General features: G+C 48.3%; 1 protein-coding gene across 1 annotated transcript in view; it reads left to right on the top strand.

Annotated features, from left to right (window-relative positions):
* Window positions 1-8043: 8043 nt before the first annotated feature.
* LOC119390083 (E3 ubiquitin-protein ligase MIB2) overlaps window positions 8044-27968 on the top strand; it is a 66920-nt gene continuing 46995 nt past the window's right edge. The window contains exons 1-6 of the mRNA XM_037657621.2: window positions 8044-8275; window positions 15826-15877; window positions 18123-18220; window positions 19802-19903; window positions 20663-20795; window positions 24245-24369. Of these exons, the coding sequence (XP_037513549.1) occupies window positions 15838-15877; window positions 18123-18220; window positions 19802-19903; window positions 20663-20795; window positions 24245-24369 (498 nt within the window). The 5' untranslated portion in view covers window positions 8044-8275; window positions 15826-15837. The remainder of the gene's footprint in view (window positions 8276-15825; window positions 15878-18122; window positions 18221-19801; window positions 19904-20662; window positions 20796-24244; window positions 24370-27968) is intronic.

Here is a 27968-nt window from a genome sequence, read left to right as displayed (position 1 = left end):
TTGAATATGGGCTAATGGTAGATTAAACTCAACCAGAGGGATAGAGAGAAAACCACCTTTGTAACGTCCGGCGGCCTGCTCGAGACTAAGGTCATGCCTTACAGGCTCTGCTAGGCACGTGCGAAGTTTCAACACGTTACGGACCCTGTTTTGAAGGGCCTACAGTGACAGCCCTTTCTTGTGTACTTCTATGACGTCTTCGTTGTTGGTACGAATTTCGACAATCAGCATAGGCGGCTCGAGATGGAGTCACAAGTCATTAACTCATCGTCATCCGGGCTTACTCTGAAATCCGAAAAGTCGCATTTCATGTGCGAAGAACTGCTCCTCCTGGGACACGTTATCAGCCCGTATAAAGTTCGCTCACAGCCACAGAACACTGCAGCCATCGCCAACTTCCCTAAGGGAGTCAGCCCGCGTGGACAAGAGGGCGGTGCTACGGTTTCTTAATCGGCGTGCCTATTATCGAAGCTTCGTGAAATACTTCTTCCACATCGTCTGATAGTTCGGACAAAATGTGGCGTCGATTTCAAGTGGGGATACGCTACAGATCGAAGCATATGAGCAGCTACAACGACGCTTGCAGTCGCCGCCCGTTCGTTCGCATTTCGACGAACGGCTTTCAAGACCTCGTCAGGCTTTTTTAGCCCTTAGTCTGCCTTCCGCAAGGAAATTTTGAATTCTTCCTGCAAATAAACAATGTTTAATGTTCAAGCCGAAACGGAACTTCTCACGGACCGAAGCCGTGTAGGATTCGGCACCTGCTTGTACAGTGAAGAGATGGTCATCAAAGAGTAATTGTCTATGCTATTCGGTCGCTCTCAAAAGCCGAAGCCAATTATTCCACGACGGAAAAGGAAGGCCCTGCCATCACATGGACCACGTCAAAGTTTCGCCCCTTCCTCTATGGCAGACATTTCAAAGTGGCGAGCGACCATGTCGCCTTGCGTTGACTGGCAAAGCAAAGGATCCTGTTGGTCGACTCACACGGCTGTGTCTGAGAATACCGAATTCGGCATCACCATGGTGTAAACGTCCGGACGGAAGCATTCAGATGACTGCTTTTCTTGCGCCCCTAGTGACCCGGCACCGCAAGACGATCAGGGTAGATACCTTTCTGGAAAATGTGAGGGGAGACGACTTCACCGAACGACAGCAGACCGATCCAGAACTACGAGGCGCTTCGGAGTACCTAGTTGGCAAGACCGATGTCGTCCCGGCAGTACTCAGGCATGGATTGCCTTCGTTCTACTTGCGAAACGGCGTCCTCGTAAGGAACTCCTCCACAGTCCCCGCCAACAACATTCTCGTTTTGTTCTAGGCACTGTGTCGAGAGATCCTGCAGGCTCTGCATGACGGCGCGACCTGTGAGCGCCTCGGCTTCGCAATAGTCTTCTCCCGAGTGCCTGCATGCGGTGCATTGCGATAGATTTTTTGTGCAGAAATACTGCAAGGGTTCGTAAGGCCAGCCAGAAAAATAAAAATGAAGTTGCGTACCGTTCATTTAGTATATACAAGCAGGGGCGTAGGCAGAATTTTTTTCGGGGGGGGGGGGCACCTTGGTCTGAAGTGAGGGCCGGGCAGGCAGGTGTGGTCGAGTGTCATTTTGTGCTCTGTGTGCCATGGCAAAAAAAAATTTTCGGAGGGGGGGCACGGGCCCGGTGTGTGTGTCCCCCCCCGCCCCCCCTCTGTCTACGTCACTGCATACAAATATACCCAACGCGTGGCGTCCGGAAAATAGTTGCGTGGTGTGGCTTGCGGCAGACAGGATTTTCACCGGTAGCGGCGGTCGCATAGTTCCGCGACAGTGACGTCCTTCCTTCCTTCGGTGAGAATTTTGTAGTTTGTAGCTTTCGGTGAGAAGTTTGCAGCCGCGGCGAGCCTTTTTTTCCCGGTCCGGGCGCGCACGCGAGTTGGCTGTGATCACGGTCCCGCAACCGCGGCAGTCGAGCCAAACTGCTCGTCCAACCCGTTGAAGGGTACAAAATGTTGCTCATTGTGCATCGGAAGCACCTCAGAAAGACCAAGGGAGAGTACTAAGAGCTCGTTCAAGCACCCAAACGGTGAGATTTCAGCGGATCACACGGAGAACTAGCCGCCAACACAAACATCACAGCACTCACGCATTTGACGGCTCGCTTTCCATGCCCTCACGATGGCGCGGGCTATCCCACGCTCCTTTGCGAAGCGAAACTGATGAAAAGCACACCGTCAGGTGGCGTATTTATGAAAAGGGTCTATACATCGTGGGCAAGCGGCTAGTGATAAGCATGGGGGTGAACTTCATAAGGCTACTGCATAAAAGTTGACTGACGTCTATTTGACGAAGTGCGAATAGCGATAACAAATAATTCATCTTTAATTCTGCGAAATTTTTAAACAAATATTGTTTTAGGATTTCACCTCATAAGCCCTAGATGCACAGAATGAAATTATTTTGACGACTTTGACTCTTGCATTGTTCCTTTCCGGGGCTAAAAAAATCTTTATAGTAGGGAAAAAAAAAAAGACACTCCTGGGCGCTCACACGTCTGAATTACAAAGCCTTAATAATATTTCTTTTTTCAAAGAACAACTATCGCATAGTCATCATGAAAGAAGCAGATGACTGTGCTTTCATCCGTTACCAGTGCGAATCTATCTTATATAAAAATCACAGCGGATTTCAATCTTCACCACATAAGTATGCGTGATGCAGTAGCTGATCGATGTTCTTTCTATGAGATAAAAATTGACCTAGATTCATTCTACATGCAAATAATAATGCTTAATTACAGTGTTCATTAATATTAGTGTCATACAGATCATCAAGAGTGCAGTGACGTGCATTCTTTTCTGTCTTTCTTCATAGCGCGACAGAAATAGCTACGTTTCATTTGCTCCTTCTGAACATGCTATAGAACGTTCGAAACGCGACTTATCTCCTAAAAGGGATCTCTATGGGACTTTGCATCTGTGATGAGTGGAGTGCGCGTTTGAATTGTGCGCCTTTCAAAAGTGTGCATCATAAAGAAATAGACGACAAGGCGTGCGCGCGCGTAGATGAGCACAGTGCCGAAAGGAAGACGACGACGATGAAAACCTTCACGAGGGCGCGAGGTGTAAGGATTCGACGGACAAGTGGTCCAATAAGAAGACAGCACGGAGCATGTCAAGAGCCAATCACCTGTCAACGCGCCGGTCGAGCAGTGTCCAATGAAGAGTAGACAAGTGGACCGGAGAGCGAGAAAAGCCTTGTGCACGGAGTTCCAAGGGGGAGTTCGAAGGGAACCCGAGAAGCGGAAGGTTGCCACCGGACCGGGCGCTGAAGATGGGCCGTCGGGTTGCGGACCCGAGCCACCAAGACTTCAACCGGCCGTGGCCTCCTGCCATCTAGTTCCCGTGCGAGACCACAGCTATGGTGCGCGAACTCCACCCCAAGGCCTGCGGACTCCGGAGCCGACAGGCGACGTAGCATCAGCCGTCGGGCTACGGGCCCGAGCTGTGCTTCCAGCTGCCAGGCCAGGTTGCTCTGGCATCTCAGTGCGTCGACCAGCAGCCACCGTTACATGCCGTTACCTCTTCGTCACCAGCCAGCCCGCGTCAACTGAACGAGCCTGAGCCACCACGTTCCGGTTGCGTTTTGCATCAGAGCCCTAAGCGATTTGGTGAGACTGATCTCCTATTATTGCCCGCTCCGCTGCTCAGCCGCGTCAGAACTAGACTCTGTAGTTAAGGTCTCTGAACTCGCATTTCTTTTGTTGTTAGGAGTGCTTTAACGTGTGCAGTGATCTTTTTATTAAGTGTTTACCTATGTATAGTTATTTTTCCTTCAGTGTATAATTAAGCGTTTTGTGTGTAGTTTCTGTTAAACAAACGGCCTTGTCCTTATTAAAACTCTCGGAGGCTCAGCCACAGAGAGCTATTAGCAACAATAAGAAGAACCTGCATCACAGCATCTAAACACACGTCTAAAGAAACTGCTAAAAATAGTCTGAATAGCTCTGAATGACTGTAATAAACATGACCGCTTAGACTCAGCTGTCTGAGGGGTACGACTCGCGTATAGCTTTAAATTTTGGTTCAAACTACTTTAAGCCCACCGTATACGGAAATACCACTGACCGAGGTACGCAAACTGTTCCAACATGTGAGTATGTAGTTAGCTTCTGTGATATGTAAACACTGGGGGAAAAGAGCTGTACAAGCCACCTTTCATAATGTGTATTGAAGAATGCCATTACTTTGCTGGCTTCGGCACTCACTGTGCCACTATTTCCGGGGTTTTTTTCAAGTTTATGAGAAGTTCCGTATGTAAAGGCAGTGTGCCTTATGGCGTTACTCATCTCTTCATGCTTGGACGTATAGCTATGAAATTTGAATCATTCGTTCAATCAAGTTCGGGAAATATCTTATTTGGGCTTCGATTAACAGCCATGAGAACATTGTGTTTATGTTAGCAGCAAACCCTGTTAGTATACAGTTTACACGCCTTCGTAATGAGGTTTGCGCTGATAAGGTTTGTAATGCAGATTTATTGCAGGTATATGACATGTTGCTCGTATGCAGTCGAACAAAGTTGGTGAGCAATACGCTTTTTTTTTTATTTCTGAACATGTGTAAAACTTGTGACTCATTAAATTTTGCGATGATATATCTTTGTGTGGGAGTGTTCCAGTCTAGAGAAGCAGATGAAGGAATTGTGTTCATATAAAGTGTGTTCAATTCAGACAAAATAAAATACTTGTGTCTATTGCGTGCGTTGCTCTCGGCTCTTACGTTGTGACTTCTAATGTTACATTGTTCCTCAGTTACATTGTTCCTCAGTATGCTTTGGTATGAAATACTCCTGGTTTCATTTGTTCCGTACTGTTTGTACCACTGATTCTTAACATAAATAATAAAAGCGAAAGAAGCAGCTATGCCACCTAGAAGAGCAGCTCCATAGCTGTATGTATCCCTATGCACATACTTGTACACTGCTAGTTACGTACGTTTATCCTTGGCGACAATGGTCGTATCACACAGGCGGACGTACGTACAAAAATGAATGAAAATCTATTTGTCGGTTCGCGTACAGGAACACGAGCTATAACGCCACAGCACTACTTGTCAATGAATATGTCGCGGAGTTACGTTGCTGTGTTAGTGCTGCTGCGAAATCTTACCCAATCTAACACTGCTATGTTACGTTTCCGAGTATAATGTTGCTGCTTACGAGGCTGCAAAAGCATGCACCAGACTACAAACCGGCCATATTTTTATCTCTCAGCCGCGTTTTATTCGCCGGAGAGCGAGATATATAGAGAGGGAAGACAGGGAGGTTAATGGGACGCCCTTCTGGTTAGCTAACGTGTACTGGGGCAGAAATAAAGGGGCGAAGAGAGAGCTAGAATACAAAACAATTCAGGGGCCCTTGTCCTATAAAAAAAATGGCGGCAAGCCAAGCTTGCCGTATGCTTGCCTGACGCGCTACTCCTCTTTCTTTCTTTCTTTCTTTCTTTCTTTCTTTCTTTCTTTCTTTCTTTCTTTCTTTCTTTCTTTCTTTCTTTCTTTCTTTCTTTCTTTCTTTCTTTCTTTCTTTCTTTCTTTTGCATTCCGCAAGGCTCCCTCCTAACTACTTCCTTCCTCCATGCCATGAACCGGACCTTCATCCCCATACTTAGCAGAGCAACAATTCAGTCGCTAGAGGCAACAACGACGGTCATGCGTTCGTGCTCAGGCAACAATGAAACGTGACAACAATGAAATGACAAGTGACCTCGGCAAAAGATGAGATTGCCATGTCAGAAAGCCCGCCATCGTGAGAGCATCAATTATAGAAATTATAGAAATACTCATGTGATCGATGCACCTTTGAGGGCCGCATTCGGGTACTCTCGCCGGCGCCGGGTTTTTCGCGTGCGATAACACCGTCATCGAAACACTTGAGTTATAACAAGACTCGTTTGAAAGGAGAGATAGCCAGAATCGCGCGATTGCTTGGGGAAATAAGTGCAGCGTGTGATTCACACACATTGCCCTGAGTGTTGTTCTGCCTATATATAGATTGCCTCTTTAAAGAGTGTCATATACGTGACAAGTCAGGACTCTCCGAAAGGAGTCAAATTGCTCTTTTTTTTTTCTTAGAGCGTGGCTGCGCAGGTTGTTCTAAAAATAACGCAACACGTGTCATAAATTATTTATAAAATGGTCTATAAATTTCTTAAGTAACAAAATTTAGAGTGCTATGTCGCGAAAGTTGCGGTTGTTCCCCTGCACAACCAATATTCACTCGTGGAAATGCGATATCATCTACACGCAATAAAAAAGCAAGGCTATACGCAACATCCTAAACTTATTATCATTCGGTATTTCCAGTACAACGGAGCCGGTGTTGCACTATATGCCCGTATCGCGTCATCTGCATCACATTTCGGTGTCACAGGCGATTTATGTGAGCGCATCCACACATGCACGAACTTTTTATACTCTTTTCTTCCTCAAAGCTGATGCTGTAGGGAACGGTTTTCTAAGAACATAACATTATTTGTGTATACGTTCCTATTTTAATTCTTGAGTGAAGACATGTACCATGCTTTCGTAAATCTTACATGTCATAGTAGCTTGACGGCTTAAGTGTCGCACGGCTGAGCTCTAGAACGTGTCTTCGATTCGCGGCCAAGGTGGTCGTATTTCAATGGGAGCAAAGATCGAAAACAGCCGTCACCAGGGTTGCCGTTGGATAGACTTGAAAAGGAGCCAGAACTTGAGCTTAAGGTAGCCAAAGTAGCCATGCCATTTAAGTTTATCGCCAATTTGTAGCCAAGCAGAGCAGAATCGGTATTTTGAGTAGAATTTTTTTATTACTCAACAATAAATAACACCATTTTGAATAAGCAAGACCAGTGAACTAAGAGCTTCATCCTTTCGTTCTTGTTTGGTCTTAAAGTCACAGATGAGTTGCAAATAAATGAGTAAATTTTAACACATTCAGTGCTCCTGCATATGGTTTGTGTTGAATAGGTAGAGTTCTTGTCAGATACGAAGTAATATAGGAACATTCTAGCCAGCAGGTGAGTAGAAACACTAGGGACAAGTCAGTAGGGAGCTGCTCGTAGAGTTTACATGATACCAGTCCAGCTTCAGATACTGAACTTTTTTGAAGATCCAGCATCATTTCGTGGCGGAGCTCTGTTTTTGTCCAGTTCACGAGAACACGCTCTGCGCATTAGAATGAGAAAGTTGCCATTAGCATTGACATAGATGGCGGGCAGCGTGAGCAGTGCGCTAGACAGACGTCTGTAATCATGCAAGCAACTTCGCCACTCCGTATTGGAAGGCGCGTTGTGTTGGGGTGCCTCGATGCGCATCAGCCTGCTGGTGAGGGGAGTACGCGCGCGCGTTGGCCGACACCACAGAAAATCTTGAACATAGTGTATTCTAGCCGCAAATAGTAAGAAAATTGGCTATTTAATGGGTCAAAATGGAAACTCGAAAGTAGCCAGAAAATAGCCATGGATACAACGTGAAATTTTTGTGGCCAGGCGGTGTGGCAAAGTAGCCAATTTGGCGCAAAGTAGCCACCACCAATTAACGGCAACCCTGCCCCTCACGTAGGCAAGCGTGCACGTCAGTAAACTTAAGCTGTTCAATATCGTTCGCATTCTTCCGCTTCGACGTTACCTCGTAATCATACCGTGGTTTCGGAGCTCCAAACCCCGCAATCTAGGGTTAATTTAATCTTCAAATTTAGTATAAACAGCTAAAGTGTAGCAATAGTAACGGAAATCTACCACGCAGGGTCTTATGTGCTTCGCTGCTAGCCTACGGACAGTTATAATTTGTTAAGAATGGCTGGTGATTAATGTCCTGCGCCAAGCAGAAACGAGCGTTTTGTTTTTGCGCCTGCATTTACAATGAATGATAATAAGGCAGGCGAGCGCCGGCGCACCTCAACCGACCGACAGCGAGACAACGCCGCCGATAAAGCGCGGGTATAAGCGGTACACGTCATCACGAGCGACCACGTGAAAGTTTTGTATGTGCGTTCTTTTTTGAAGCGCGGGCGCTGTAACGATACACGATAGCGCGGAGCCTGTTGGGAAGCGTTGCCGGAGCCCGTGGCAATCTCGTCGTCAACCGGGAAGGAGTCGCCGGCGCAGCTGCAGGCCGACGCCAAGGAACGCGAATTCGTGCAGTCGACGCCTTTGTAACGGACTGTGCAAATCTTCGCCTTGATGCTTTCGTAGCGGTTGACACTTCACGCGTACGCACCGCCACTCGGCACAGCGAGTGCCCGCGGGCGCCCGACGCAGTGAGTATAAAGGTGCACGCCCTGTTTGGCTGCGTGTTTATATTTTCAGCGTGCATGCTGTCAGCACGAAAGGACGCCCGTGCGTCATAGGCTACATGTCCTAATGCCGGTGCTTAAGTCTGCGTTCGCAGGTGGTTTAACGAAGCCGGAAACTTGACATTGTTTTTTTGATATGTTCAAACACCGCCAGGGGCGTAGTCAGGATGTTGTGCGTGTGTGTGTGGAAAGGGGGGAGGCGAGAGCGCGGGGAAGATTTTATCCACATTTGTGTGTGTGTGTGTGTGTGTGTGTGTTGCATGCATACAAGCAACGCTGTAAAATATGACGCATGGTTTTAAAGTAATCGCACTAAACCTTCAGCCCGCCTACCCTAATAGGTACCTGCCACGACTTAAGAGCTCTGAAAGTGTTCACGTTACCGCAATATAGGCGCGTCAACACGAACATCACAAAGTACAAAAACAACGAAACATTCTTTTTTTTTCTTTGCGTCCGTGCTTGCGCATCTGTGTTTCAATATGCCGATCAACTTGCTCAACATCCAGTTTTGCTGCATGTAAACGTGTGGATTCAGGATAGCTGGAACTAATACGTGATACGCTGCGCGCCGGCAGTAAGCGACGCCACAGCAAAATCTTATCCTGTCTAAAGCTTGCTGCGCCCTTAATCGCGCCGGTATCATGAATACTCAAGAGATCGATTGCACTCGCATACGCGTTGTTCCTGTGCGGTCTGACTGCAGTTGGCAGCTCTGCCCTGCCTGTTTATATCGTTGCTAAGGTATACGTCACTCCTCAGGATGCATCGAAGTCTCGGCACGCGCGTGTGTTTTTTTTTTTTTTTTTTTTTGCAGAACTTGGAACTGCGAGCCACAGATCGCGGGCTGCGACTGAGATAAGCGATTCCGTACGTCTGAGAGCTAATCAAGTGATCGTTCGATCTCACGATTTATAAAATTGGGCGCAGATAAGTTGGGAACGAGAACGAGAATTCTGGCCTTCCTCTTGCAGCTGTTTTTAAGGATAACTTTCGCGTACTGAACACCATCAGGGCATTATACCGACAGTAAGCTGATATTCAGTTGGTATATGACGCTTTTGTAGTCTGGTTCTGCTCCTTTCTGTACGTGTTTTCACGCCTTTGTTTCTACCAAGACGATTTAATTGTTGAACTCTTTCAAGCGAAGCTGCTTATGAGTCATATATTTGGGTGGCGGCGTCGATGTATAACGCGAAAAACGGGGCGTCGTCGACCGTGCAGCAATGCGGCCCTCGAAGGTGCGCCTGTCACGCGCGTATTCGTATGCGCCATTTTCCAATAACTGGCGCTTTCGCTATCGTGGGCTTGTCGGCGATCAGCCTTTTTCTGATGCGGCAATCTGATCTTTTATCCAGGTCGCTTGTCGTTTCACGTTGCCACATTTCATTGTTGCCTGGACATGAACGCAGGACCGTCGTTATGGCTCGTATCAACCGAAGTGTAGCGCTGCTAAGCACGTGAATGAAGGTATCAATTCCCGACACGGGGAAAAGGAAAAAGTTAGGAGGGAGCATTGCGGAATGCGTTAAGAGAAAAAAATTGACCGCCTATCTGCATGCTTCGCTGCAAATGTCGTGGAAAGACGATAGTAATCTGCCGGCCGTACTACATGAGTCCTCCTCTACGTTGAATCGCCGCATCTGGCTCATAGCGTCGCATTTGCAGCGCAGCCCAAGAAACACTAGCATTTTCAGCGCAGTTCAAGAAAACACTAGGGTCTTTAGAGTTACGTATCTATGTATTTTCTAGTAAAGGAACACACCACCTAATACTTATGTACTGATGTTGCGCATCAGATATTCGTAACATTTGCTTTTTGATCGACAATGTTCACAAGTATGAACGGCGCTACCAGTTCAAGATAGCTGGGCGTTCCGCAAGTGGTTAAACTTTGGCCGGGTGGCTGAATCGGGTGACAGACAGACAGACAGACAGACCAAAGTTTTTGCGTTTAAAGGGGTCATGAAGCACCCCTTGGGCTGATTGAAAAAACACATCCTGCGGAAAGCTGACACGGCTATGAACTGCTCTGCCAAATATTACAGTCGTGCGCGCCGCGTAATGGCCACAAGCGGAGCGCGAAGTTGCCGTTTCCCCAGGCACCCTCTTTTCAAACAGAGGCCGGTTCTCACTCTCGTCGGTGGGCGGGGCGTCTGTCCGCTGTACGTCGCAAGAGACATAGCATGCTTATTGGCCGATAGCCGACGTAAATCGAGAGCGGCGTTCGGATCAGATGCGCTTCTTGCCGCGGAATGCCGCCACTTGCCGGCGCCGCACTCGCGCAAGCGAATCACAGCGGGAGAGCGATCGCGTTTCATGACGCGCGCTGGCGTAACTTCTTTCCCCCATGCCATCCCTCCCTGTCTAGCTTCCAGTGCGCTCGTCGGCACGAGAAAAGAGAGAAAGCGCTGGGAGCGTGCGCCAAACCCCCGTAACTCCGCTGATTCTTGACGGATTCGAGAAATTTTTGCGGCGATCGATTCGGGAGGCAGTACACTCCGATACTGAGGCCATTAGATCATTACTTGGAAAAGTGGTTCATGACCCCTTTAAGTTTCCTAAGAAAGACTATCGTCTTTAAAAAAATAAAGTGGTGCGTGAGGCACGCACCCCATTTTTCCGATAGGGCAAGAGCTCTTGAAGTTTTGTAATTTAATTGCTGGGCCGACATGTATTTCATGTGTTTATCAGGGCTTCAAAACTTTGCTCGTATTATACTGTGCAGAGTGAAACTCGACGCTAATGTTTGACACACACAAATACGAAATGGGAATCAAACGCAACTTGTGCATTCACCCACTCTTCTTTTTTTACCGCAGAGCTGTTATCATCGAGGTTTGCCATGCGTCGCAATAGAAAATTATCATCATGAACCGGCACGCCCACAATGAGCGCCCAAGCATTTTGTACAGTTGGTTAACAAGTGACGCTAAAACGTGCCCACCAGCTCTCCTGTGAGCCAGCCTTGCACAGCTTAATGCAAGCAGCGCATTTTTTTTTTTGCACCTTTGTAAATATTGACCTCAAATAACAGTAACCTCGTCGACGTTACGTTCACACTATCGCGACACTGTTTTCGTATTATGTCTCGCAATGTGCGTCACTAAACTCGATAGCTTGCAACCTCGAGCCGCGTAGGGCCTCTATTGTTGTAACGACCTGCACAACACTGCCTGGTTGTTTTGATATAGATGGTGTTTAGCTATGCAATACGTATCTTATTTATTTTTTTCAAGCACCGCTCCGCACCAACACATGGCGTCACTTTGGTTTCCTTAATTGTTATACACTCCTCGAACGTAACTTGTGAGATTCTAGTTCTCAGAATTGTAAAACGCATATATTACGCACACATGATGGCGGTTCCCAAGGCCGAAACGCCATAATAGAGTGTGCAAAAACATACGCCATGTCCAAAATTACTTTCTCGTATGTAAATAATCACTGGCGTAGCCGGGAAGGGGGGGGGGGGAGAGGTTCGAGCTCCTCCTCCCCACCCCCCGGATAGTGTGTTTTGCAACACACACACACACACACACACACACACACACACACACACACACACACACACACACACAGAGAGATATATCAATATATATATATATATATATCCTTGCTTTTTCTCTTCGAGCCACTTCAGTTTGCGGCCGCTTTAATCTGTTACTTCCTGTGCGACAATAAAAATCTCGGGTGCCCGTACAATCACATACGCCTACCAGAAGGACCAGTTTCACAATAGGCAACGATAAGTAGATACGGCGTCACTGTTGGAATGCCATTTCCGGCTACTTAATAAAGCAGTTGGTGTCGTTGCGCTCGTCCATTGTGTCTGTAAGTGTGAAATTACGTAGCTCACCTACTTGCACCATACTCTTCTGTTTCTATCTCACTTTGCTGGTGTGCCGCTATGTACGCAAAGAAATATAATTGTGCCGCGAAATAACGCTTGCTTACTTAGCAGATATCAGGATATAAAAAATTCATAGCCCTTACTAGCGTGAATATGGAAGCCAGTGTAGCTCTGACCAACTGCCCCTCTAGAAAGATGCCTGCCGCGTGAGCCAAAAACCTCCTGCCCTACCCTTTCCCTCTTTCACTGTTTCTTATGAGGGCAGTAGCTGGCGATCCTTGCGGTGGCCGCTTGCAACACACATTTACGCTTGCGCACATTACCTCCCTCGACGTCACACCACGCCAGCCCCATTGAAAACAGTAGGGGAGAACGTGGCGCCATCTCTCGACAAGCGAACACAACTCAAGGCAAGACGGCTACAATGGGATAGGGCTGCCGTATGCTGTCCTAGCTTGGCATAACGCAGGCGAAACCACGTGTGCTGGCACGCGCTAGCGCGTTCGGGCCTGTGTAAGGGGCTGGGTAACCATTGTGGGTAACACGCTGTGGCCTCTCCCCTTTACACTCTCTCAGCAATCATGTGATGGCGTCGGCGAACGAGATTCTGCAGACGCGCGATCAACCAACGCGTTTTATCCTAGTCAGAACGCGCTGGCACGCGCTAGCGCGTTCGAGCCTGTGTAAGGGGCTTGGTAAGACGCTGTGGCCTCTCCCTCTTACTCTCTTAGCAATCACGTGATGGCGTCGGGAAAGAGTTTCTGTAGACGCGCGATGAACCCGCGTGGCGTGCTTCAACAAGAGTTCGGGACGAGTAACTACTACAGTGAATTCATGGTGTGCTCCACATGCAAGGACGCGCTAACAACGGGCATGTTTCTCACCTCCCTCTCGCTTGTTTTTAGGGGCGTAGCTCCTCTTAGTCTAACCTTGTCACGTCTCCGTTGTCCGGCGTATCTCCCGGCAGCCGGCAGTAAACGGCAGTATCTGTCCGGTGGTGGTGGTGTGCGGCGTGACCACCCTTACTGCGCATGCGCATACCCTCTCCACACACCTCCTCTCCACTCCCCTCACCATTCCCCATGTCCTCTAACGCTCTCCCCTTTCCCTCTCCACTCACCCTCTCCCTTACCCCTCTCCACTTCCCCTCTCCCCTCCCCCTTTCCACTCTTCCTCTGAAACGCGGGCTAGACATGCCGAAATTTTCTCCTGCGCAACGCCGCGATGAGCTCGAGCGCATGCGCGTCCCCTACCCTTCTCTCTCCTCTCCTACGCTGCCCCCCTCTCGCCCGCCTGTCGACCGCGTTCCCCGCTCGCCCTGTGAGAATTAACGGCCAGGCTAGGTGGAAGATACGACGCGCGTAGCGTCCCTCTTCGCGTTCCACAACGCGAGGTCGGTAGCATGCCCAACGAACGCCAACGGAACGCGATCGTGCAAGTGCTCCGGCTTCGCATCGCCTCATGGTCCTCCTTTAGTATAACCTTTAGTATAAACGCGCCCGATCTCACGTCGGTGAGGATGTAATGGGCAGAATTCACGGAAAATTCACGGTTTACCGATGAACCTCCGCAGCTTCGTCCACTCATCATAATTCACTCCGTGGATATGCTGTGATTTTTTTTCGGTTTATTTCTGCTTATTTCTCTTTCTCTATTTATCACTTGCTTCCTTTTTCTTTTTAACTTTCTCTCTCTCATCTTTTCTCTCTCTTTCTTTGATTCTCTCATTCTTTCTATGTTATGCGTTACTGACTCCTCTCCTCCTTTCCCTCCTCCTCATCCTCACATATCTCCTCCATGCTTCCCTTTCCCACCGCCTTGCTATCCTATACTTACAATGCTATGCTATGCTCTACTAGCGTGCCTGGATAGCCGTGTGGTTACGAGGCTCACGTTCCGATCGTGGGTATGCGGGTTTAAATCCCGCCTTGCGAAGAAATCTTTTTCGCCAGGAACTTTTCTGTTTCTATCTCTTTCTTTCTCTCTCTGTGTACCTGTTCTCTCGCCCATCGATGTCATTGCATCCTACGCCGGACAAATCGGCACACGTGTTCTAGGAGCGAAACAGAAGAGGAAGAAGAGGGCGAAGAGTGCGCGTGCCGGTTGTTGATGAACTTTTTCCTTTTCTTTTTTTTTTTTTTCACCCGTCACGGACCGATTCTCGGCTTAAACAGCTCCGCCGTTGAAAGCTGCATCCACTCAAATATTCCGGTGTTTCTCTTGCGCATGACGCATATTATCTCATCAACGCCGGCCAAAGGCGGTCTCTAAATGAAATCCTGTGGTACATGAGAAACCCCGTTGTTTCGAAAGTACAAAAAGAAAAGGCGTGACGTTCGTTTGTTATGCATGTGGTCTTGTCTCTGAGGCAAAATTGTTCGTCATTCTGCCATGGTCGGCAAAATCCTACACCTTTGTTGACTCTTACGCCATGCCCTTTTTTCTCGACGCTGAAACGCTGCATTAGTTGAGTTATTCGGTTAGCCGAAAATTGTTGTCCTACGTCTCTTTTGTCCACGGACGCGATCTGCCAAACCCTAGCCATATACAACTTCGTTGTAAAAAAAAAATGAACAGGGTGTTATGAAGAGTTCTCGAACCTTGCGTCCGACTATGTCGAAAGATATTTTGCACATGCGTAGCAAAGTTTATCGTTAATCTCCTGTGTGCTTGCTTCGAAGCGGGTGTTATCACTCCTGCTGTTTCTAAGGCCGTTATCGAATAGCATGCTCACACCGAGATAAAAAGGAAAAAAAAAACTCGTAACCGAGGGAGGCTCGGAGTGCAGGGTGCGATAGTGCCTGTCCATCGTTACCCGTCTGAAGGTTATATAAATGGTAGGAATGAGTCATACTGTCAATGGTAGAAACGGCGCTGTATAGACCGCGAAGGCACGCGGTAACGAGTGAATCCATGGATTAGTTCAATAACAGACCTTGGAAAGCTAGCAATCTGAAAGCTTCGAGTTTTAAATAGAATCGGCATGATCGCGGGATAAATTTTCGCTGTGGAGCTTTCTCCACAGCCGGGGGAAGGGGGGGGGGGTTTAGGCCGGTCCCGTGCCCCCCCGCCCCCCGCCCCGAAATTTTCTTTTTTTTGCCATAGCATACAGAGCAGAAAATGACACTCGACCACATCTGTCTGCCCGGCCCCCACTACAGATCAAGGAGGTGCCCCCCCCCCCCCCCATACCGCCCCAAATATCTGCCTGCGCCCCTGGGCGGTAGAAGTTGAGCGAACATTACAGAGATTCATAGTGTAATGTATGGGGCAGCGCTAGAACGAATACAAGGACGAGAAAAGACAGGACATGCGCTGTACTCACAACTGAAAGTTTGAGTACAGCTGTGAGTACAGCGCATGTCCTGTCTTTTCTCGTCCTTGTATTCGTTCTAGCGCTGCCCCATACATTACGCTATGAACCCTAACCAACTCGCCCACCTTTCCGTTATTCTGCATTACAGAGATGTAGGCCTTATCGCTTACGGCGTTCGGTCAAAAGCCAGATTCTTCGGCAACGCGTCACCCTCCACAACATACTCGTAGTTAAGAAATATACATTCATTAAATACCAACATCTTAAATGTTTAAATCTTACTGAACCTGAATTAATTTTAGGCTGCGCGTTGGAAGACGAGCTCAATTCTTACTTTATTTGCAGCTTCCTCCCAAGATGGGGAGCAGCTCTTCCACTCCATCTTCAGAAGATACGAGTAAGTATATTCGACAAAACACAGCAGCTATGGGAAGCCGTAAAGGGGAGAAACAATGAGGCGGCGCGGCACCTTGTTGCATGCCGCTTGCTTTTCGTCGCTTGGACCTTATCGGCAGCTTATTGTGCGAAGCAGGGATGTTTGTCTGAAGCCGAAAGAATAGATTCGAGCTCTATTTTGGGCCGCTGCTGCCTAAGCGAAGCACCAACGAGTATGGGTGCATTGTTAGCAGCGCACACAACTAGTTGGAGAGAGCGACTCCCTATGAAAAGTCCGCAGGACAACAACAACGCTTGGACGTACTATCCCAGAAAAAGGACGTACTATCCCAGAAAGTCATCACCATACCTAGCTCTGATCAGTTTACGCCTGCTCGCCGTATGACGGCGCACAGGAGCGGCACCGCCAGATGTGACACGTCATGTAACCGTCATGCAGGCTGTGAAACCGTGTTAATGCGACACTAAAGTGAAACAATCAATCGGTTTATATTGAAAAAGTTTATCCTGAGAACTCTAATGCCGTTTATTCTCCCATCATAAGTTTATTAATAGAGGAGGAAATCAAGGTCAGAGTTCCATTTTCAATTTTGCCGCATAAATCTCCGATGGTGGCTTCACTGATTTCAAAGTCTGTTTTTGTATTCCGGTCACATTGGCTCATCGAAATTTCGTGAAGCTTGGTACGTCAAGTCTCTTGCTCATTCAGAAGACAATTTACTTAAACTTTACCTTTTAGGAACTACGTAGACCCTAGTAGACAGCGACAAAATCTATGACGTCACGGCGACTGGTGCCGGAACTTCAAGGTGGCGTCGCCACCCGCATTTTCGTATTGCGCGTTTTCTCGCTTAACAAGCGTCTTCTTGCGGCAAGCGTGGTGATTTTGTAATTGTGAAACAGTGATTTACTAATAGAAACATGGTTTTTCTCTTTAGTCACTCTAAATCTTGTTACGTGGTATCACCAAGTGTAACCCTTCTTCCTGTATCACGGTGTGCGCACGAGCAGCACGACGTTGCGGTGTGATGCAACGATGAGTGAATTGTCGTTCAGTGACCCTGACAGTGATTTCTACGATTCATGCTGCAGGCACGTCTCAGAACTCGCAAACTCTGGGGAACTGTCTTGAATCGTCGGGATAATGTCCATTGCAACGGGGCTAGCTTGCAGATTCTCAGCGACGAAAACTTCAAAGTCAAATTAAAATATTTTATGCGTGTTCTCCGACTCCGGTGTGTGGACAGCGTTGACACTGCATACCAAGGAAATGAAAAATGTCCCTTTTGCGATGTCTCAAAATATGGTCAGTACTCCCTTAAGTGGAAGCGTAATGGCGGGGGACGGAGAAACCCGCGGGGCATGCCGAGACCTACGGGCGTCTATGCACTGGTCAAAGGCAAAATTTTCCGCGGCTCAGTGGGGGAGTCTCACAGCATCGTCATCGAGATTCCGCTCGCCAACGTTACAATGGACCAACGACAAACCGCCAATGCATTCACGTTTGAAAACGCTGCCAATAAAGTGCCAACCTTTTCCGCATGAGCATGCCAAGTTCAGCAGGCGTTACACCCCTGTAACGCAAGAAAGCGAAATCTATGCTGCACTCATATAACACAATTTAACCGCAACGAGCAATATTTGGCATTAAATTGACCCTTAAAACGCCCATGTGAGTAATTTTGCATGTGTACTTCAAAAGTGTGCAGTCTTTTGTTCCCCTAATTAGTGTTCCTGCGACTCCGTATCTGCCAGTCGGGATCACCTTGTCGGCATCCTTTTCGTGTACAGGTAACAACGCGAGGCTCTTCTGCAGCGGAGTACGCGCGCGGCCATCTGGGAGCCGCGGGGCGTGAGGGCTCCATCCACACGCCTCCCTCCCCCCCCCCCCCCCCCCCCCCCGCCGCGAATTAACGCCGCCGACAACCGCTGCCTATTTCTTCCCGTCATTATCACCTGATTCAATGCACTGCTGCACTAGGTACCACAAAAATAGTCAACTGTAGTGACACTTTGTTTACGACTAAGAGCACGCCGCGATTCGTTCTGCTAGCAGTACAAGCTTCTTGAGATAATTCGCCTGGAGATTATGAATTACGTTACATGCCAAAGACTTTTCAAGATCTGTTTGTAACAATGACTACCATAATATGACATTTCATAAAGGTAACGGCATGTTATCACTTTAGATGTACTGACACGACTATATATATGTGCCGACATTGATGCAAGTTTTCTGTCGACAGCTCCTCCACAGCGTCCCAACGCCGGAGGGCAAAGCGGTAGCGCTGGCTCGCAAACGGCCGAGCGAGTGTCCATCACCGTGAATCTCGGGACGTCCCAGGTAAACCACGTAGGCCGGTATTCACATGCGAGTACCTTAAGGACTACTGCGCATGTTGGGAACGAACACACTGAGCACTGTTCATGAACTAATCTTCATAAACCAACTAGCCAGGGGCGTAGCCAAGGGGGGGGGGGGGTTAGGGGGGTTGAAACCCCCCCCGAAATTTTTCAATTTTGCTTGCATATATATACATGCACACATACAAACACACGCACGAACATACATAATGTATGGTTGAAACCCCCCCCCCCCCCCCCAAAAAAAAATTTCTGGCTACGCCCCTGCAACTAGCACACCTAAAAACTCTTGTGCATTACATTTCTTCTACATCGGGCCCTTTTGCACCTTTGATCCCTCACAAAGTTCAAGAATCTACTAGCCCACCTAAGAACCCTTGTAGAATAATGCTGTTCACATTACAGAGCATGAACGGCACACATGTCTGAATCAGCAAAGCCCAATCTATTCACGGACTAATGAGATATAGAGGGCGAAAATGATCATTATGATATATAGTGACTGCTGGAGTTTAACGCCCTAAAACCACGATATGATTATGAGGGACGCTTCATAATGATCGGTTGCTGATATCAACAGCGCATTAGCCGTTCCATTAATTGGCCTCAGGAAATACAAGAGAGCCTGCACTATAGATAAGCTGCGGTTTCAATCAAAGGTCGTTCGTGTCAGTGATTGCTAATAACTGTGCGACACTTACTTATTCCTGAAGGCATAGGCGTGCGCAGTGTTCCCCTTCAAGGGGGGGGGGGGGTCATCGCGGCGCCCCCCCCCCCTCCCTATTAAGTCCATGTATCGGACAGACTCTGCGCCCCCTTCTTCTTAGGTGACTAAAGGCGGCGGCCACCCCCCTGCCTCCCCCTCTGCGCACGCCTATGCTTGAACTGAAGGCACCAGTTTCTGAGCTAACGAACGCAGCACATAATTTCTGTTAAGCAATTTTAAATAATTTCTAATAATTCAAGAAGATAGCCAGCGTATATTCAAACGTTTAAATTGTTTGTTGTAATTCCGGTAAAGTAATTTAAAGTTTATTCGTTCTCGCTGTTTTCGTTCCTTCATAATAACATACTGCACTGTAATGTAAATCTACGCAATACTTTACGTTCATTCCATCGTCTGCTCTTCTCTTGCTTCATTACGGTCAATTTTCATAGTGAACTAGATGATCGAAACCAGTTTTTTTTCTCATTAAAAATTTTTTTATTTAACCAAACGTGGATTTGCAGATGGCATTACGTCAACTTATCAAACCGCAGAAATAGCCCAGTGTTCCTTTCGAAAGAAATAGCAAGCCCACTCATCAAGCAGGCTCTTACGCCGCACTTTGACGGATCGAAGAGAAGGCAGCAAATATTTATTGCAGATAATTTTCAATGCACAGAATGGCGTCATTGGTTTTCAGAACTGTGTGTACAACTCATACGCGAAAGCTGTTACATGCTTGATATAACTGCTGTCGCTGTTCAGGTTTTTGTTGTTGTTGTTGTTGTTGTTGTTGTTGTTTAATGTGACGGTAGTTTGGTGACGTATTTTGTGTAACCCGACAATTGCTTTCAGCCATCGTTCTCTCCTGGAGACCTGGTTAAGGTCATCGACGACCTAACAAAATTGAAGATCCTTCAGCGTGGTCACGGTGAATATGTCGACGCGATGGCACGGGTGAGGCGTGTCGTCATTCTGCAGTGTAGATGACCATCATGTGTCTCGCATGCCTAATTTGTTAAGCTTACTCAATGGCTGTTACAATGAATTATTTATTGTGGTGTAAGTATAGCTCGTTCGTCTGCTCGCGCTTTGAAAAGCCAGAAGTAATTGCTACATTGTACTTTCATTGTTGCTTTGGTTCCATCCTCGATTCGCAGATGTGGGCATATTGTTGAAAAAAATTTTGACAGCTTAGCCCGATATTCGTCAGGAAAGAAATACGGTCGGCAAGATAGCGTACTAATATTCTGGGCAAACAACTCGCGGTGCATCTTCTTCTGCGAGGTACTTAGCACCACTTTTCGCCGAATGCTGTGTCCCGCGTAGCTCAATGACTACAGAGTCCCAAGTTCCAATATGTGACTTGATCGATGGCCGTCAGCCTCATTTTTAATAACTCATTCGTGTATTGAAGCTTTCTGCTGTTTATTGCCAGTTGAACTACACCTGTTGGGGGCTTGCCCTTCCATGCCTCTCGTAAAACACCAGCCAAGCGTGAAGGCAACGCTGGTCGCTGCAATAATGAGGCTCAGTGTTGACGCTTCTTTGATAATAATTATGTTATCTCCTAGAACGAATGGCCGTTTGATGAGTGTTAGCGCTATGACGCCTACGTTGCTTGTAGCTTGTAACGTGCTTGCATATGAGTACATGCTGTAAACGAAGTACACTGAGAATGTGTATGTGCTTGCTCATTTTGTTTACCTTGTCCAGTGCGTCGGGCAAGTTGGTGCCGTGATTAAAGTGTTTCCGAGCCGAGACGTGCGGGTGATATTCAGTGGCAGTATCTGGACATTCAACCCGCTCTGTCTGACGGCAGTGAGACAGAGCACAGGCAGCGATACCAGTTGAGTCAATGAAACCTATTCTTTTCTTTTAAATGCGAAGCATATTTTAGCGAACTTCTGCGACTTTGAGCGTATCTATCTATCTATCTATCTATCTATCTATATATCTATCTATCTATCTATCTATCTATCTATCTATCTATCTATCTATCTATCTATCTATCTATCTATCTATCTATCTATCTATCTATCTATCTATCTATCTATCTATCTATCTATCTATCTATCTATCTATCTATCTATCTATCTATCTATCTATCTATCTATCTATCTATCTATCTATCTATCTATCTATCTATCTATCTATCTATCTATCTATCTATCTATCTATCTATCTATCTATCTATCTATCTATCTATCTATCTATCTATCTATCTATCTATCTACTATCTATCTATCTATCTATCTATCTATCTATCTATCTATCTATCTATCTATCTATCTATCTATCTATCTATCTATCTATCTATCTATCTATCTATCTATCTATCTATCTATCTATCTATCTATCTATCTATCTATCTATCTATCTATCTATCTATCTATCTATCTATCTATCTATCTATCTATCTATCTATCTATCTATCTATCTATCTATCTATCTATCTATCTATCTATCTATCTATCTATCTATCTATCTATCTATCTATCTATCTATCTATCTATCTATCTATCTATCTATCTATCTATCTATCTATCTATCTATCTATCTATCTATCTATCTATCTATCTATCTATCTATCTATCTATCTATCTATCTATCTATCTAGCCTCCTACGACATTGTGCTCTCCTGGTCGCTTGGTTAATCGAATGTACATCAAACTTGGTATGACGTAACATGAACATGACTGTATGACGAACATAAATGACAAGTCATAACATGAAAATCATGACACGCATGTAATGTACAGCATGATTTACATGCCACGCTCATGGTTCGCTGACGGCCGTTTCGCTAGCTTGATATACACCAAAATCGGTATCTTGCGACGTGACTGTGTGGCGAACATAAATACCACACGAGTTAACATGAAAATCATGACACGCATGTCATGTACAGCATGACTTACGTGCCACGCTCATGGTGCTCTGGCGGCCGTTTCGCTAGCTTGATCTACCCCGAAATTGGTGTTGCGTGACGTTACTGTGTGACGAACATAAATACCACACGAGTTAACATGAAAATCATGACACGCATGTCATCTACAGCATGACTTGCGTGCCATGCTCATGGGGCGCTGGCGGCCGTTTCGCTAGCTTGATCTACCCCGAAATTGGTATTGCGCGACGTGACTGTGTGACGAACTTAAAAACACGAGTTAACATGAAAATCATGACACGCATGTCATGTACAGCATGACTTACGTGCCACGCTCATGGGGCGCTGGCGGCCGTTTCGCTAGCTTGATCTATCCCGAAATTGGTATTGTGCGACGTGACTGTGTGAGGAACATAAAAACACGAGTTAGCATGAAAATCATGACACGCATGTCATGTACAGCATGACTTACGTGCCACGCTCATGGTGCGCTGGCGGCCGTTTCGCTAGCTTGATATACACCAAAATTGGTATCTTGCGACGTGACTGTGTGACGAACATAAATTACACGAGTTAACATGAAAATCATGGCACGCACGTCATGTACAGCATGACTTACGTGCCACGCTCATGGTGCTCTGACGGCCGTTTCGCTAGCTTGATCTTCCCCGAAATTGGTGTTGCGTGACGTGACTGTGTGGCGAACATAAATACCACACGAGTTAACATGAAAATCATGACACGCATGTCATGTACAGCATGACTTACGTGCCATGCTCATGGGGCGCTGGCGGCCGTTTCGCTAGCTTGATCTACCCCGAAATTGGTATTGTGCGACGTGACTGTGTGACGAACATAAAAACACGAGTTAACATGAAAATCATGACACGCATGTCATGTACAGCATGACTTACGTGCCACGCTCATTGGGTGCTGGCGGCCGTTTCGCTAGCTTGATCTATCCCGAAATTGGTATTGTGCGACGTGACTGTGTGACGAACATAAAAACACGAGTTAACATGAAAATCATGACACGCATGTCATGTACAGCATGACTTACGTGCCACGCTCATGGGGCGCTGGCGGCCGTTTCGCTAGCTTGATCTATCCCGAAATTGGTATTGTGCGACGTGACTGTGTGACGAACATAAAAACACGAGTTAGCATGAAAATCATGACACGCATGTCATGTACAGCATGACTTACGTGCCACGCCCATGGCTCGCTGGCGGCCGTTTCGCTAGCTTGATATACACCAAAATTGGTATCTTCCGACGTGACTGTGTGACGAACATAAATAACACGAGTTAACATGAAAATCATGACACGCATGTCATGTACAGCATGGCTTACGTGCCACGCTCATGGTGCGCTGGCGGCCGTTTCGCTAGCTTGATCTACCCCGAAGTTGGTATTGCGCGACGTTACTGTGTGACGAACATAAATAATAGGAGTTAACATGAAAACAATGACATGCATTTCCCTTAGTGACATACAAGACGATGTATGCAGCTCTTTGCTGGCTGCTTCGCATTACATCGATTCCCACAATGCGTGGGATCTGCCGGCTTTATGCAATTTTAAACGCCCAACTAACCCAATTGCACTGTCGTACAAACGAAACAAAAGCTGAGACACTTAGAGCGCATTCTACAGAGTATATATTCTTTTTCTGAGTTCTTTCGTGTGTTTTTTTTTTGTACTCGAGTGACTTATCCTTCTTTTTGTTTTATTTGTGAATGTGCTGACTGCATTGTCGCAGTGGATGCTGGCGATAACGATAAGCTTCACCGACTTACTGTCATTGTATTCTGAACACACGACTTTGCAGTCCCCTCAAAGAGAAAGGGAACGGATAAACTTTATTAAATTATTAGGTTTTCCACCGAGCCTTAGTTCAATGACTATCCTCGTTCCAAAACGCCGAGGTCTTGTACTGCGAGTCTCGACCGGCTTAGTAGCACAAGCTGACCTCTGAAACAAGGTGTGTAACCGGGCTAAGCGGCAATTCGTAGCAGCATACATAGCACAATCAAACACAGGAGATGGAAAGCTGGAGACGGGCATTGAGTCGTCCTCGTTTTCTTCGTCCTTTTCCCGTTTGTTGCACGGAACACATCGTAATGTACATTGGAGTCTCAGCATTGCAGAACGTTAAAAGAAGTGGGCGGCGCGCACCACGAGGTTTTCGTTTTGTCTCTACAGTCGAAGCATATTGCCGTTCAGGAGGTGGAGATATGCGACGATGGCGGATTCTAGAAGCAACCGTTAAAAGAAATTGCTAGTATGGTGTGTATCAAGTTTTCTCTAATTGAGCCACAACATTGGCGCTGGTTGATCACATGATGTGTGAAGCTCGGAGAGACAAACCACTTCTGATGATAACCTGTTTTGCATCTTTCAATAGGTGCAAGGCTGCGCTCACTTGCGAGGGGCAGGGACATTTCTGACGAGATCGCCGAACAGCTCATGCGCGCGTTCACGACCTCGCTGGGAGATTCGCTTGGACTCAGCACCAGCGGCAGCAAAAAGGTGAGATTATCTACTTCGCGATCAGTCTTTAAAATGTAGAGCTGTTTGCCTCAGGTTCGTGCTCTCTAAGCGATTATATATGAAGACGTTTGTTATCGAAACGCTAAAGTCATTTTGCATGTAGTCTGTCTTAATACTAGTGTGGCAACACACTGCGCACAAACCGGCGCAGCCTCCGCCTCGTCACTATCTAGCCCGGCGTGACACGGCTTCATGCTACACCACGCCTCCGATAAGGGACAGCGCCACCGCAGCGTCACCGGAGGCTTACGTCACCAACGGTGGCTTTAAAACCAAGCTGCCAAGCTCGGAAGTAACCATTCCTTCGCTACCCGACTGAGCGCAGCGTCGGTATGCTCACCCCGCTGCCGCTACTCCGTTAATAAACAGTTGTTACGTTTTACGTTGGGATGTGTCCTTCCATCGACACGGCATCCCACAACTCACGCCCCGGACCGCATGCGCATAGCCAAAGCAGAGTTCGAGGCCATGCTATGCGAAGGAATCGCCCGCCGCTCTGACGGTCCATGGGCCTCGCCACTTCACCTTGTTCCAAAGAAGACCGAAGGCTGGCGGCCCTGTACGGACTACCGTGCACTCAACGCGCGCACCATCCCGGACAGGTACCCCGTCCACCACATACAGGACTTCGCCCATCGCATTCATGGCTGCCACGTGTTCTCCGTGCTAGACTTGGTGAAGGCCTACACACAGATACCCGTCAATCCGGACGACGTCCCGAAAACGGCAATCACTCCCTTTGGCTTGTTCGAGTTTCCCTTCATGAGCTTCGGCCTGAGGAACGCTGGACAAACCTTTCAGCGCTTCATCGACGAGGTCGTCCGCGGCCTTGACTTCTGCTTCGTTTACCTTGACGACATACTGGTATTTTCTCACGACGCCGAAGAGCACCACAGTCACCTTCGTCTGCTGTTCCAACGCCTCGATGACCATGGTCTACTCGTCAATACCCAGAAAAGTACGCTAGGCGCTTCCGTCGTCCGCTTCCTCGGCCACGAAGTTTCATCTGAGGGAACTCGGCCCTTACCCCAACGCATCGCGGACCTGCAAAATTACCCTCAACCCACCACCGCTAAAGATCTTCGCCGTTTCCTCGGCATGCTGAACTTCTACAGGCGTTTCTTGCCACACGCAGCCGAGTACCAGGCTGCCCTCCATGATGCTTTGGCTGGCCTACGAGGAAACCAACCCGTCACGTGGACACCGACGCTAGCGAAAACGTTCGAAGAATGCAAAGCCGCCCTCTGCACCGCCACGCTTCTCACCCATCCCGTGCCAGACGCTCCCTTGGGACTCTTCACGGACGCATCTGGCTTCGCCATCGGCGCCGCCCTCATGCAACGCGTGGACAACACCTGGCACCCCTTGGCGTTCTTCTCCAAGAAACTCGCAGCTCGGAAAACGACCCCTTCAACCGCCAGTTCCGCTGACGAAACCATGACCACCGCCCCGACAACTTTGCCAGCCTACTACAGAGAACTTATGGCGATATACGAAGCAGTGCAACACTTTCGCCATATTCTCGAAGCACAGAACTGCACCATCTATACCGACCACAAGCCCCTTACCTACGCCTTCTCTCAACGTCGCGACAAACTCCCGCCTGTACAGCAGAACCAACTCTCGTTCATTGCACAGTTCACCACCGACATCCAACATGTCAGCGGGAAAGACAACGTTGTCGCCGACGCGCTTTCACGTGTAACAGCCATCAGCTCGGTGCAGATAACAGCGGACGTCCTCGCCGAGGCTCAGACTACTGACGCCGAACTGCAGGAACTTCTCAAGGGCAGGTCCTCACTTCAGCTGCAACAAGTCCCCATCCCAGGGTCGACAAACACAATCTGTTGCGACATGTCGACAGGACGAAACAGGCCCTATGTACCCCTGTCCCATCGCCGTGGTCTTTTCAACCAGCTCCACAACCTCAGCCATCCCGGCATACGCGCCTCGACACGCCTCGTGGCTGACCGCTACGTCTGGCCCTCCATGCAGCGGGATTGTCGCACCTGGGCGCGCTCCTGCATTCAGTGCCAACGCGCTAAAGTCACCAGGCACGTCACGTCACCACTCGGAACATTCCCTCAGCCCTCTGGTCGGTTTGAGCACGTCCACCTCGACATCATAGGACCCTTTCCCCCGGCTGGCCCCTACCGCTACTGCCTCACCGCCATCGATCAGTACACTCGATGGCCCGAGGCATGGCCCCTCGAGGGAATCACCGCAGAAGACGTCGCGTCGGCCTTCTTCACCGGCTGGATTGCTCGTTTCGGCGCCCCCCGCCGCGTAACCACCGACCAAGGACGACAGTTCGAGTCGCACCTTTTCAGGCTCCTCGGGCTGACCGTCGGTTTCGAACGCTTGAGGACCACCAGTTACCACCCCTGCGCCAACGGAATGATCGAGCGTTTCCACCGACAATTCAAAGCAGCCATTATGTGCCACCCGGACTCAACCTGGCTCGAGGCCATCCCAGCCGTCATGCTTGGTCTTCGCGCCACCTTCAAGCCGGACATCCACGCTACACCAGCAGAGCTCGTCTACGGGGAACCACTCCGTCTCCCAGGTGAATTTCTCGCTGCACAGCCATCCAGCACTGCGACATCATATCCCACCGACTTCGTCGCCCGGCTCCGACGCACCATCGCCGCCTTACGCCCGTCACCTGCAGCCCACCACTGCAAGCCTACACCTTTCGTCTTCAAGGAGCTAGCATCGTGCACGCACGCTTTCCTCCGCGACGACACCGTCCGCAGGCCTTTCCAGCCACCCTACACCGGACCCTACCTGGTCGTCCATCGCGACAACAAAAACTTCATTCTGCGCCTGAACGGGAACGACGTCCGCGTCTCGATCGACCGGCTCAAGCCCGCATACATCGCTGCGAACGAACCGGACAGCGCCACTCCATCCACAGGCATACATCCACAGCCGCCGACGTCACAGCCCGCTCCGGTCACGACACGCTCTGGACGTCTGGTACGCCTCCCAGATTTCTACAGACCCTGAGGGCTCTGTACTCCGCGGGGGGGTGATGTGGCAACACACTGCGCACAAACCGGCGCAGCCTCCGCCTCGTCACTATCTAGCCCGGCGTGACACGGCTTCATGCTACACCACGCCTCCGATAAGGGACAGCGCCACCGCAGCGTCACCGGAGGCTTACGTCACCGACGGTGGCTTTAAAACCAAGCTGCCAAGCTCGGAAGTAACCATTCCTTCGCTACCCGACTGAGCGCAGCGTCGGTATGCTCACCCCGCTGCCGCTACTCCGTTAATAAACAGTTGTTACGTTTTACGTTGGGATGTGTCCTTCCATCGACACGGCATCCCACACTAGTTTATATACGAAAAGCAATCGCAGAGAAAAGTAAGAGTACTTGAGGCACAACGCATTGAACACTATCGTCAGGGCCAGCGATCTCGTGTAATCTGCTGCATACAGGGCTTAGTCACGACCCTCCGCCAGCATTTAAGTTTAGCCTGGCTCCCTTGCCTTGTGGTCAGCAACGAACACACATATACAAAAGTCATCTCACAAATACATGCATATAAGCACAAATACATACATATATACA

This window comes from Rhipicephalus sanguineus, chromosome 4 (genome assembly GCF_013339695.2).
Source record: "Rhipicephalus sanguineus isolate Rsan-2018 chromosome 4, BIME_Rsan_1.4, whole genome shotgun sequence".
Lineage (NCBI taxonomy): Eukaryota > Metazoa > Arthropoda > Arachnida > Ixodida > Ixodidae > Rhipicephalus > Rhipicephalus sanguineus.
Note: the sequence above shows the minus strand (reverse complement) of the source record. Positions and strands in the feature narration are given on the sequence as shown.